The 13,366-nt window shown below is 35.0% G+C and overlaps 2 protein-coding genes across 3 annotated transcripts; one reads left to right on the forward strand and one right to left on the reverse strand.

Moving 5' to 3' along the window:
• Positions 1 to 778: 778 nt before the first annotated feature.
• On the reverse strand, positions 779 to 4,069 carry LOC110413434 (Protein kinase family protein). 2 transcript variants are annotated; one of them, XM_021424229.2, is made up of 8 exons: positions 3,892 to 4,069; positions 2,944 to 3,439; positions 2,570 to 2,821; positions 2,316 to 2,470; positions 2,004 to 2,083; positions 1,773 to 1,908; positions 1,479 to 1,628; positions 779 to 1,374 (listed from the first exon to the last, which is right to left on the reverse strand). In XM_021424229.2, the coding sequence occupies exons 2-8, from the start codon at positions 3,305 to 3,307 to the stop codon at positions 1,246 to 1,248; spliced, it is 1,266 nt and encodes a 421-aa protein (XP_021279904.1). In that variant the 5' UTR covers positions 3,308 to 3,439; positions 3,892 to 4,069; the 3' UTR covers positions 779 to 1,245. The 2 variants fall into 2 exon arrangements, with proteins under 2 accessions (XP_021279904.1, XP_021279905.1); XM_021424230.2 differs by lacking the exon at positions 3,892 to 4,069 and adding an exon at positions 3,568 to 3,876.
• Positions 4,070 to 9,786: 5,717 nt separating this feature from the next.
• RKF3 (receptor-like kinase in in flowers 3) lies at positions 9,787 to 13,230 on the forward strand. Its single transcript, XM_021425111.2, has 2 exons — positions 9,787 to 12,052; positions 12,610 to 13,230. Exon 1 carries the CDS (start codon positions 10,085 to 10,087, stop codon positions 11,978 to 11,980), a length of 1,896 nt encoding a protein of 631 aa, XP_021280786.1. The 5' UTR covers positions 9,787 to 10,084; the 3' UTR covers positions 11,981 to 12,052; positions 12,610 to 13,230.
• Positions 13,231 to 13,366: the final 136 nt, after the last annotated feature.

Raw genomic sequence — 13,366 nt, forward strand, 5'->3', positions numbered from 1 at the left:
GGAAACTTTAGTTCCTTCCTTATTATTACTATCTTTGTTTGATGGATTATTAATATGTTAATACTTGGATATGATTGAGGTAAGTTGGGCCTCGAAATGATTTCATGACATCATTTTCTTCACTCTGCACTGAGCGACTTCATCTGTTAATACTACTGCTTTGTCACTTTGCCATTTGTGCGGGATGGCCTAGGCCAAGCTTGTTGCCCCCAAAAGAAACATATATTAGAAAAAGAATGTGTACCCTACCCACCATTTTGCATTCATTGTGGATAATAACCTGCCCATTGAATGTATGGAAACAGCCTTTTGGCTGTTTCATTATTATACTTGTGAAACTAATATAAAAAAAAAAACCCTATTAGTAGTAAACAACTGATGAAAGATGATAAGATGATAAGAACGATAAGGAGGGAGGGTAGGCGGATTATGGTGGATAGGGTGGTTGCGTGCCGCCAGGGTTGGGTCAAAAGTAAACAACCATGATAATTGAATTGGTCTGTCTACCGCAGCCTCCAACACAGCTTGAAAACACATGAAAATTTTGGTAATTCTAACGTTTCCATCTTTGTTTTCCCTTAGCCATTGAAAAAGACAAGAACAGATTCAACATCAAAGTTATACTAAATTGTTGAACTTAAGACGTAATTTAAGTAGAAGATGTGATCTAATCTAGAAAGGATTTTAGTTAGCTATTTCTTTGTGCCAATCCAAGGTGATGGAAGAAGTGATTTGTTTGTTGTTTTATGATGATTAAGCCCGACCGATGATCAGGAACTGTAGCAGAGGTAACGAATCTTTTGATTCAGGATCCTTTAAAGGATTTGTCATAACTTAACTTACTTTAAAAGAAAAAGACAAGGCTCTTTGACATATTTCTCCTACAAAATTGACTAAACCAGGGAATATTCCTTACTTTTGTTCCCTAGGATTCTTTTATGTACATGTCCTCAAAGACACTGGCACTACTTTTGCTTTTGTCCCTCGGAGTTTCTTCTCATGCCTATTCTGTTCTTTTTAGGAATTCTTTTTATGTAGCCGAAACAACATCCCTCTTTTTCTCCGTCGAACTTGTTCTTTTCTCACGTGTCGTTGGTGGAATGAACGGAGCAAAACCCATAGCCTGCTTCTCACAAACAAGTTGAAGCCCCATTGATCACAAACCTCGCTCTTCCAAAAGGGTAGATCATAGTAGTTTACACTAGAATTTTACAGCAACCTGTTTGTTCCATTCGAAACCCACTTTTAACTCTTGGCTGAGCTTAGATCTTCTGCAGTGTGTATCTCTTCATGGAAAGCTTTTCTGAAGAACGGGATCCGGCATTTTCTAATGCTCTTTAGGCTGTTGGGATTGCCATTAAGGAGCTGTACAACCTGCATGACATATTCAAAAGTAACTGTTAAAAATGAATCTAAAAGTTGTCAAAGCTGCTATATCAAACACATAGATCAAATTGACTTTCAACTTCTTAACATACCTGACTCATTTGAGGGCGCCGAATTGAAGACTGATGTATGCATAAAGAAGCAGCCAAGAGGACAAGATTCATTTGTCGAGAATTGTAATCTTCCCCAAGGGCAGGGTCAATAAGCTCTCTAATGTCATTCTTTTTTAGCAGGGGTTTTGCCTAGAAAAGCATTAAATTCCAAATCCTTTGATTATAAGCTGCTTACTTTGCTGGCACTTGCCTCAGATGTGTGTGTGCATATACAAGGGAGTCCTTGAGAATGATGTGGTGCTTTAGTAAGTAGAAAACAAAGAAGAAGCGTACCCACAATACAAGGCTCTGCCGAGAGTAATCCAGAGCTCTGCGTCCAGTTACTAGTTCCAGCAACAGCACACCAAAGGCAAAAACATCAGTTTTTTCATCTACTATGCCATGCATTAAGTATTCAGGAGCGAGGTAGCTGCAACAGTAAGCAATAAAGGAATTAATTTGATTATAGAATCTCCAACAGATAACTGCAAAGACGGGTAGTATTAGCCTGTTAGATATACGAACCCGAATGTGCCTTCGAACTTGGATACGGTATGGTGAGTCCAGTGCTCTGGTAGCCATTTCGCAAGCCCGAAGTCACAAATCTGAAGAAAAAGTAACTACTAATTGAAGAACACCAACCAAATTTTGTGCAAGAAGAAATAGAAGAAATTTACATTTCTTTACCAACTTTCCTCTATTCCGTCACCAAACTTGTAGCCTTTTGTTACTAATGTAAATATTACAATTAGAAACAGAACAGTGAAGCCTACTTCAATTATGTATTAAATGGATAGCCAGAATGTTCACATTTCAGAGTATTGGTTTGAAGGGTACCTGAGGCTCAAAGTCCTTTGTAAGCAAGATATTTGCAGCCTTCATATCTCTGTGGATGATTCTCCTCTTACAACCCTCATGAAGATAACTTAAACCTTCAGCAGCGCCTAGAGCAATCTTAAACCTGATACCCCACTTCAGTTTGTCCTTTGAACCTGTAAGAATTGAATTATATGCTATATCTAGAACAGGATTCTGATAACTGTATAAATTAATTGTTCATAATCAAGCATTTCCAGAAATCATGAACTAACCATATAGAAGAGAAGCTAAGCTTCCATTTGGAGACAACTCAAGGACAAGATGCATTCCACCTTCAATTCCATAGCCAATTAACTTTGCAGTGTTAGGATGGTTCACATGGGCCATAATCCCAAGCTCCGACAAGAAATCCCCTATTATCTCATCGGGTGTGCCTTTTGTTAGCCGTTTAATGGCAACAAGCTGCCCATTTGGCAAACTTCCCTTGTAAACTTCAGCATAACCACCCTTTCCAATAAGATTTTCTGCACAACAGCAAACCAAATTCAAGAACATCTTACTAAGCCATGCCGTAATCAAATTTCAAGCGGAAGAAAAGATCGATTTCAGTTTAAAGTCAAAACTAAGTACTCCAGAAAATACAAACCACTGCTGAAGTTTTTGGTGGCAATTTGAAGCTCACAAAGAGTGAAGACCTTCCTCGGAGACTTGAGGTTATATGAACTGCTATTGGCAAGAAAATCCGGTGCGACAGCAACATTTTCTCTCATACTGCTGCTCCTTCTTAGTGAGAGTCTGAACGATCCAAAAGGCTGCAAATTGGCTAATGATTTCTTGGATCTACTTCTAAAGAGCTGTGCAAATCCACGCCATCGAAAACCTTGCTTTGAGTTTTGCTCATTTGCAGAGTCTGTGGTGGGTGCTTTAAAAGAACTCGTTTCAAATTCTTCACTCCTAAAGAAATCCTCAAGAACTCCAACTGGAGAACATGTATCCACCTTCTTCTCCATATCTAAAGATCACGCGGAGAAACCAAAACTAAAAACCTCTTTGCAGCATCCCTGAAAAGAGACAGGGGAAAGAACATACTACTCTGTTTTCTTGTCTCCTACCCTTTAACTTGCAAATTCGTTTTGATTTCTCTACAAATACAACCAGAGAAGGTTAAGAATCACCTAAAACATAGGCTAAAAGAAGCCAAATATTAAATGAACAATGAATAAGCAGTTAAGCACTAACATGAGTGCAACGATAAAGGATGGATTCTTACAAAAAGTTAGAATTTTTGAAGAAACCAAACAAACTCGGTAAACAGAATAGAACAAATACAAAATAGAAACACGTTTCCCGGACTATATTAAAAAAAAAAACCAATGTACTTATGTTGAAAAGGAAGCAACCCAACACAGAGAAACTGATATAGAGGGGAAGCCTAGACAGAGAACAAAGACATGAAACAAAGCTTAACGAAATAACAAAAAACATGCAAAAATCTCTGAGCTAAGCAGCAATAATGCTAAAACGACAAAAAGATAAGAAACCCCAGAAAAAAAAAAAAGAGAAGAAGAAGAAGAAGCAAAGATGATGAACATACCCTTGAGAAGAAGCTGAAACTCTACAGAAATAGTCAGACAATATTTGACAAGGAGCAAACAACAGAAAAAACAACAGAGGAATGGGGAACAAAGGGGGTGGGACAGAGAAAGAAGAGGTGCACATAAATTTGCAGTTACTCAAAGCTTTTATGATCACTTGCTTCTCGAAGAATATTGTTTTTAATGATTTCTTTCGGGAAAAAGAAATAAAAAAAAAGTAGTATTTATTTTACAAGTAAATACAGGTGGTGTTTAAATAGTTAATTAAGAGAAATAAAAGAGTTAGGGAAATTAAATAACGAGGTGGAGTACTAGGTAATTGGAATGGTTTAAGATTCTTATCCGTACTTGAAATGCTTTGATTGGTCAGGTCAGAGACGGCTTCCGTTTAGTTCTCCCCTTCGAGTGGCACGTGACTAAGTTAAACACGTGGAGTTTTGTCCCTTGGATTTTAGTGTGTCCTGCCGAAGAACACCGCACTAGTTTTGATTTCACGACGGAACAGAGAAAACAGGGGCAACATGAATAATTCCCTTTTTTTTTCTTTTTTTTTCTTTTAAGAAAATATGTGTGAAAAATTAATAGCGTTCAATGTTCAACGAGTTATTTGGCTTTATTTAAGGTAAAAAATCTGAAAGATCTAAGGAAAAGAGACAAAGTTTGAAAGACTCAAACACTGTTATTCCCGAATCTTTCTAATAAAATCTTAGACAAGATAATCACACACTAACACAATTACTTGTTTAGTTTAGGTTTTGTGTACAATGTTATGATCTTATCATTTTGCTCAACCTTCCTTTTCTCCAATGCAAAATGTTTTAAATCCTAAATCACTGAGATTTACCACTAATGAAAAATAAAAGATCAACTTGTTCATTAAATACATACAATTATTCAACTCAATTATATAAAGTATGAGTGCTTTATATTTGTGTATCGGTATATGTTAAATTTGTTTTTTTTATATTCTAAATAAATTTATTTTTCCTTTTTCTTTTTACTAATTTTAATTATTTATTTGACTAAATGAAATATTAAAAAAATAAGTCCACGGAGGCCGTGATCATCTTAGAGCCAAGTAGTCCTTACTTAGCGTTACTAATAAATGGTTTAGCCTTAAGAAAAATCAATATATCAAATCTTCATTAGAACTATATGAAAAAAAAAATGGCACTGAAATCATTATAAGCACAAGTAGTGTAATTTACTTAGCTATTCATATATCAAAAACCGCCAACAAGTAAACTTAGAGATGAAGGAAATGATTAGGGACATACTTTACCTCCAAATCAAGAGACTGTCATAACTAATCATACCAAATACCACTGCCAGATTCTCCTACACTTCCTTTGCAGACCACATATTCATTATTTTATTTTATTTTATTTTATTTTATTTGGGTTGGTAATAAAAAGATCTCACGTTGCTTGATTCATAAGAATATGATAGACTAGAACTTGAAGTCACTTTTGAGAGTGGTTTGATTGGGATACAAGCTGAAATGCAGAATAACGGAGGGGTTTCTTCCCCTTTGGTTGGTGGCTGCTCTCGTTTGGGTCTTACGTTAAAGAGCTGATTTGTTAAGAATTAAGACCAGATTTTGCTGTGTCAACAACTCTCTTCTTTTGGTGAAAAACAGTTATCAACTTATTACTATATAATGTTCTTCTTTCTGTTTTGTCATCTTTTGGCTTTGGGTTCCTCTTCCTCACACAGTTTTATTATGTCGACACATAATCTGAAAAATTAGCCACCAACATTCTCATTTTATTCTATATATATATATATATATATATAGTATTCAGACCAAGATAATAAAAGAAAAATACTAGTGACAATAGCTTAAAAACGTTTCCTATTGTAAGGATTTACTTTTCAATCTCTTAGTATCACGACCAATTCCAAATCCACGTGCATAAATGGACATTTCAAGCCGTTAACCATTATATATACTAGTCACGCTAATTATATATAGAACAAATGAAGAATACAAACGAAAATAGCTAAAAATTGTTTTCTTTTATAAGCATATATTTTGATTTAAATAGTAAGTTATAACCAATTCAAAATTCACGTGCATAAATTTGACATTTTAAATCATTAAACAAACAAAATTCAAAAAGAAATATTAGCAAGGATTACTTAAGAATGTTTTGCATTCAAAAAATAAAATTTAATTTAAATCTGTTAATTTTGTGACCAAATCAAAATTTTAAGAATTGTATACTAGTCGAGGGAAAATTTTACCGAAAAACACTAATTAAGTTAAGTAGTGGTATTAGTTACAATACCCTTTTATTTTTCTATTAGTTAATGCTATATTATATTAGTTAATTAGTATTGTATACTAATTAAATTGTTCATATCTCGATGGGTTTTGTTTAATAAATTAAATTCGAGTACATGCAGTGGCCCTCGTCCAAACATTAATGCTCCATGCAGGCGTTGTTAGGTCATTCGTTGGAATAATATAGTAGTGTTAGTTTAGTTTGGCAATTGTCCAAGAATTTTGTAATGACCAACTTTGAGTTGATTTTTGCTCAATAAATTTGACTTTGGATCAGATCTGCAGTTAAAGAGGGAGATACACAAGTACTCCACCTAACCATTAACAATTCAGACAAAATATAATATTTAATTAAAGTCAACAGTGAACTTTCTTTTTTTTTTTAATTCGAAAATTGAGAGATTTCATTTTAACTTTTGGAATTGATAATAGCAATTTTCAGTTTTATAAATTAATTGGTCATTGTAATTTGGAGTTACATATTGAAAATTATTAGACTTATCATTACATTTTTCGTCGTGTTAGCTCATTAAATTTTCAAATCAATTCTAAAAATTCATAATTTACATGTTTAAATGAAGTATTTAATAGAATATTCACTAAAAGTTTTGATCAAATTAAGTTATTGAGTACACCATATAACATCAAAATCATTCCAAAAATATAATTAATTTGAATAAAATAAATAATAAAAATAACAGTAAATGATATTTAACGTTATTTGTTGAGTTTTATGGCTGAGGTCAAGTGCCAATTTAAAAAATTTCATGAAATAAACAAATTAACTACAAACAAATCTAAATACAGCGTTAAACCGAGGTTAGGGGGACAGGAAGGTCGGAGTGAAGAAATTAAGCAGGCCCAAAGTGGTTCGTTAAAAAGGTGAAGTTATTACTTTATTTATATTTAATTTAATAATGAATAACACAAGCAGCTTGTTGTAATCCAAGTAGGAGAACCAGAGTAAAGCAGCCTGTAACAGTCCAAAGCTCTTTATATATGATGGTTAATGCTGAATTCTATATAATAGTTAAATTAATTAAGCTGGTAAGAGGACAGGTTTCCCAATTCCTTAGCTTTAAAAATTTGAAAATAATTAAATATGTTTTTTCTAGGGACCATATTGTTATGATTGGTAGCTTTATTGAGACGATAACATGCCAGGGTTGCCTACATTCTTCAATTATTGGAGAGTTACACTCGCTTTCAAATAAATAAATTGCACAAACAAAGTTATTATGGTAGTTACACCTGATTCATGATTTATAGCTGTACATATATATATATATATATATATTTATAGATAGGTATTTCAAAGTGCTAGTTGAAATATTATATTAGGCTCCTATTGCTTCCTCTGTAGTCTTTCCCTACTTCCACAATTTATATATAAATATATTTCAGTGTTTAAATCGTGAAAGTTAAGAATATTGATTCCTTTTTTTGGATAATATTTGAATATTTAATTTATTGATTAATATATTATTTTAAATTTTTTGAATAAAGAAAACAGGGATAGAGACTTTTATGTTTGGATTAAGTAAGGAAATAAATATGTTCGAATCTCTTTTTTTTTTAAATAAAAAAATTCGCTTCCGTCGATATATTATGTTGAATATATGTAAAATTTGATGTCCATTGATCGCCCATCGAAGCATTTATCAAGGACTGCAGCGTCAAATCCGAAGCAGCATGTGCTTCAGGCCAATTGGTTCTTACCAAAGACTGATGTTGTTGCAAACAGAGAGGTAGAGACTTTGGTGTTTGGATTAAGTTTAAAAAAAACACAAAAGGAAACATTGATCATATAATGACATAAAACTTACGACGAAAAATACCTATCAATATAAAATATTTACATAAAATATTTTTATTTTTAAAATTTAATCAAAATTATATAAAGATATATTAATTTTTAAAACAGATATTTTATTTTAAAAAAATATTTTTCATTAGACATGTAAATTTAATCCTTAATCAACTGTTAATATTTTTGTTAACTTGTTAATTAATAAGAGTAAAAAGATAATTTTATTTTTAATTAATTTTTATAATAATTTTTATATTTTTTATTTTTTATTAATTAAATAAAAAAAGCTCCTCATGTGATAGCACTAGAGCTCCCTTTGGAAACCTGGGTGCTCCCCTTTATTGGTGAGTTGGAAAGCACTGATAGATGTTTTTTATTTTTTAATTATTTAAAAATATAATAATAATTTTTAAATTAATAAAAAATATATTTTTTAATATTTTTATAATTTTTAATAACTGTATTTATATTTTTAAAATAAAATATTTATTTTAAAAGTAATAAATTTTTATATAATTTTGATCTAAACTTAAAAAATAAAAATATTTTCATAATTACATAAGAAAAGTACGGAAATGGAAGAGAGCTAACCTCATCAAGTCATCACGTATTGTAAACAAAACAAAATTTAACAATTTCGACATCAGTTAAAAGTGATTTTCAGGCAGGGAGGGTTAATTGTTTTTGAGTTTTCATTCATGGGTTATTGTATTTGGTATAAAAATATAATTTTTTTTAATTTTAAAATATAAAATTTAAATTTTACTCATTAAATATAATATTATGTATCAATTAATGAATCAAATATTAAAAATATAAGTTACTTACCATATTTAAGGATGAGACCAAAGGCAAAGATTATTGAAGTTTGTCATAGTTGGATGCTTGGTTTCTACTTTCAACGACGGAATCCAAAACGTCTTGTTTGGTCGGGAAAGGAAACCATGTAAGAAGGCAGAAAAGCCCATAGTGGCAGACTACATCGAACAAAAACGCACAGCAAGAGGGGAACAAGAAGCAGCTTTTTAGAGGGATGGTTTTGCTTCAAGGGTGAAAGTTCATATTGTTGGCAGGCAAAGGCATCTGGAACCTTATTCTGAGAAAAGGAAATATATATCCATGGCCACGGGGGACCATTTCTGTTGTTCCCCTCTGCTTGAACCAGTTTCAAGGGTAAAATTGTTTTCGAAATGGCACAACTCAAAAATTGAGATTCTTGACTTCCTTGCTCTGATTGGATTCCGTCCGGGGACTGAACTTTGTAGCGTGGCATTGGGATAGAAATACGCCATATGTTTCATCATAGACATTAGCCGACAGCACCTTTGCTTGTAATAAAATCGTATTAGTCTCTGTCTATTTTGATTTCAAGAATATTCTCGTTCTATTGTCGATAATATTTTTATATTATACAAGGGATTGAAATTTAACCATACATTAATAAAGAAAATAAAAGACATTATGTTGAATTGAAAATTATTTTAACTTTGGAATTTAGCACAACCTTGTTCTTTTCCTTTTTTTTTTTAAATTCTTTCCTATACAAATACTGATCAAATTTCATAACTCATTGCAATAACTAAGCATTTTTCTTTCTTTAAACAATTAGCAATAGCAATTAGAATATCTAAATGGATTGATTTCTAAGGAAAAAAACATCTGACTTATATACAGGTCAACATCGACTTAAGAAGCAAAAACCAACCACGTCATTAAATCGACGATATAACACGACACAACCTTCCACGAACTTGCCAGCTCGTTCTCAGCCGCCCCTCCCCCCCCCCCCCCTCTCTCTCTCTCTCTCTCTTCACTTCACTGTTCTTTTGTTTTGTTTTACTTGCCTCTCTCTCCCTCCATCCTCTGATGCTGATGGCGTAACACAAGAAGCAGCCCGCGTTGCTCTCGCAGCAGTGTCTGTCTCATTAATCACGTCTCATCTCCAACTTCTCTCCTTTCCTTTCCTCTTTACAAGTCAAAGCTCACTAAGTACAACTAAAATTGAAAACCAAAACCCCTCCCAACAACTCCCACTTCTCTCTCTGTTCATCTGCATCTCCCCAATGAATTGCTAACTAATAACCAATTCCTCCAAATGTCCGTTCAGTTTCACCATCTTCTCTTCTTCCTCATCCTAACTTTCTTCCCATCGTTACCACTTGCTCAAGACAGTAACGTATCATGTCCTTTAAACTTCACCATCCTGCGCCCGATCCTCTCCAACCCCAACAGGCTCCGACAAATGAACACCTCCATGGAGTGCCACTACATTCGCCAGGGCCTCCGCCTCGTCCTCTCCGACTACCTTAGACGCACCGGATCATTCTTTCCACCCTTAAACTCCTCCGAGTCTTGTTGGCAATCTTACCAATCCCTCGTCCCAAACTTCGACATCCGTTCCTCGTGCGGTTTCGAAACCGCTTGGATCTCCCAAGGTTGCATGAACCTAGCCACAAAGTCCGAATTCGAAGGTTTGATCCCAAACACTACCTTGGCTGACGTCGTTTCAAACTGTAACCAGTCTTTGCAGGGTTCCGCTTGTGCTTCCTGTACTAGAAGCTTAGCCACTGTGCAAGCTTTGTACTTGCCGGACAATTCAACTGCAAACGTGTCCGACTGTACGGCCTACCCGTCTATTTATGCAGCTGCTGTTGCTAATTACTTGGGACCGACTGATGAAGGTACGGCCTCTTGTTTGTTTTCATTTGATCTTAGTGATAATAGTACTGGCAAGAGTAAGAAAAAAGGTGTGATTTTGGGTGTTTCAATCGGGGTTGGTATCGGTTTAGCCGTTTTGATTGGTGGGTCTTGGTTTGTTTATAGGAAATATCAGGATGCTAAGAGGAGAAAAAGGAGGGACAAAATTAGGAATCTTGAGATGGGTAGTTTGGGTGGTTCTGGGTTGGGTTCAATTAGTGAAAGTACTAATTTGATTAAGTTTACATTTGACGAGATTAAGAAAGCTACTAGGAATTTCTCTAGAGATAACATTATCGGAAGAGGTGGTTATGGCAATGTGTACAAGGGTTACTTGCCTGATGGCTCTGAGGTTGCTTTGAAACGGTTCAAGAATTGTTCTGCTACCGGTGATGCCAATTTTACGCATGAAGTTGAGGTTATTGCTAGTGTTAGGCATGTGAATCTTGTTGCTTTAAGGGGATATTGTACAGCTACAACTCCATTAGAGGGTCATCAGAGGATAATTGTTTGTGATTTAATGAAGAATGGGAGTTTGCATGATCATTTGTTTGGTTCCATGGAAGGAAGACTTAGTTGGCCTATTCGGCAAAAGATTGCACTAGGGACAGCTAGGGGACTGGCTTATTTGCATTATGGGGCACAACCTGCAATCATTCATAGGGATATCAAAGCGAGTAATATACTTTTGGATGAGATGTTTGAGGCCAAGGTAGCAGATTTTGGACTTGCAAAGTTTGCACCTGAGGGAATGACACATTTGAGCACTAGGGTAGCTGGGACAATGGGATATGTAGCCCCTGAGTATGCGTTGTATGGGCAATTGACTGAGAGGAGTGATGTGTATAGCTTTGGTGTAGTGCTTCTTGAGCTGTTGAGTGGAAAGAAAGCGCTTACGATGAGTGAGGAGAACCAACCTTCTCTAGTTGCTGATTGGGCATGGTCGTTGGTGAAGGATGAGAGAACTTTGGATGTTATTGAAGATGGCATGCCAGAGTTGGGGCCACCAGAAGTTCTGGAGAAGTATGTGTTGATTGCTGTCCTTTGCTCTCATCCAGAGTTACTATGCCGGCCATCCATGGATCAGGTTGTGAAAATGTTGGAAACAGACATTTCAGTCCCCTCAATCCCTGAACGCCCAATTCCTCTGGTAGCGCTTATTGATGACATTGAAAGATCTATAAGCAGTAACGGCTCAGGTCAGCTCTCCAGTCCTGCTGGCTATCAGATGTTTACACATGAAAGTAGCCATCATTCAGGAAGTAAGGAGGAAGGGACAAGTTCAGGCTCTTAAACAGAAGGTTTATATAAGCACATCCTAACATGATAGGATCATTGAGCTCTCCAATGGTGCTTCCCCTGATTGGTATGCTCACCTTAATTTTTGTTGGTTGAGATTTTGTGCCTCATAAGTTAAAAATTGTATCAGATGTTGTAAAAATACAATAGGTTTACAATCAAGTTAGATTCATTTGAAATTAAGTGATATAGGGCACAAAATAGTCATTTCACATTTGTAAGTATTTAGTGGTGTACAGTTTAGCAACTTTCTCTATAACATCAATGATTTGTTGAACAAATCATGAGCTGTGTTTTCCTGAAATTCTTCATATATAACTTGTTTTTGCCAACCAAGCGAGCATGGAGTTTTGGTCTAATGTAACAAAGGTTATTGTGAGAATTTGATTTATAACTTTGTTGCTTCATTTGTAGCTTTTTGCAAATTTTGTGGCTGTTGCTCGATTAAATCCTATATTAGAGAATGTAGGCATGGAATTTGATGCAGATGAAACTTTCTGACAGCTTCTTTTATTTAAAGGAGAAGCAGTTTAGTACTTCTGTTGATGGATTCTCTATGTATTTGTTGTTTGAACATTAGAATGTTGGTATAGTTGCCAAAGCAAATCACATAATGTTTGACAGGCAAGATTGTGCGGCATGTTGTAGAACTCATGCAGCTCATACTGGAGTAAGCTTCGCTAGAAAGTGGGTGATGCTGCTATGGCACGTTCTTTGTATGCTCAATCAACAGAGAACAGTGATATCTAAAGCTTTCACTTAAGAATTGTGCATCTTGAGATAGAGGTAAGTAGAGTGAACCAATTGCGGTTGGTAGGAGCTGGGTTTCATATGGAATGAGGATACCTCTTAATAGACCAGGAGGAATAGCTTGAGGATTACTGAAGATAGTTGGCTGGAACCTATGGGAAAGGGTATGAGAACTGAGAAGCGTGCGAGATGGTGAGGTGTAGTTGTTCTTCCACACTGTCTGATTCTAGAGTAGACCAACAATATTGTGAAGCACCTCTCTTAAACCTGAATTCAAATGTTCTTATGAAATCTGTTTGCAGCAGTTATTGTAGATATTATGTTGCTTAGGGTGTTAACAGAATGAAGAAAGTGTGCCTCGGGATGTAGTAATCACTGTGAATTTTGTTGTGTAAAGAAAAAAGATCTCTGAAAGGAGATGAATTACCATGAGATATTGTGCTATTTAATATGGAATCTCATTTTTGTGATGAGCTGCTCCTAGTCCAAGCAAATGTGGGTGGCTTAAGTTATCAATTGAACATTGTATGAGGTATATCGGCTGGAAATGCTAGTTTTGTCAAGTCTGGCGGATTTACTCGCAATCTCAAGTGGTTTCACGTCTTTATAGTCTCTTTGACTAGTCAAGGCA

This window comes from Theobroma umbraticum, unplaced genomic scaffold (genome assembly GCF_002168275.2).
Source record: "Theobroma umbraticum cultivar Fairchild unplaced genomic scaffold, ASM216827v3 scaffold_4.1, whole genome shotgun sequence".
NCBI classification, from domain to species: domain Eukaryota; kingdom Viridiplantae; phylum Streptophyta; class Magnoliopsida; order Malvales; family Malvaceae; genus Theobroma; species Theobroma umbraticum.

Coding starts and splice junctions, on each gene's coding strand:
- LOC110413434 (XM_021424229.2), bottom strand. CDS start 3,307: ATGGAGAAGAAGGTGGATACATGTTCTCCAGTTGGAGTTCTTGAGGAT. Junction 2,084..2,315: donor CAAAGGACTTTGAGCCTCAG/GTACCCTTCAAA, acceptor CTTTTTCTTCAG/ATTTGTGACTTCGGGCTTGC. Junction 1,629..1,772: donor GGCAGAGCCTTGTATTGTGG/GTACGCTTCTTC, acceptor ATGCTTTTCTAG/GCAAAACCCCTGCTAAAAAA.
- RKF3 (XM_021425111.2), top strand. CDS start 10,085: ATGTCCGTTCAGTTTCACCATCTTCTCTTCTTCCTCATCCTAACTTTC.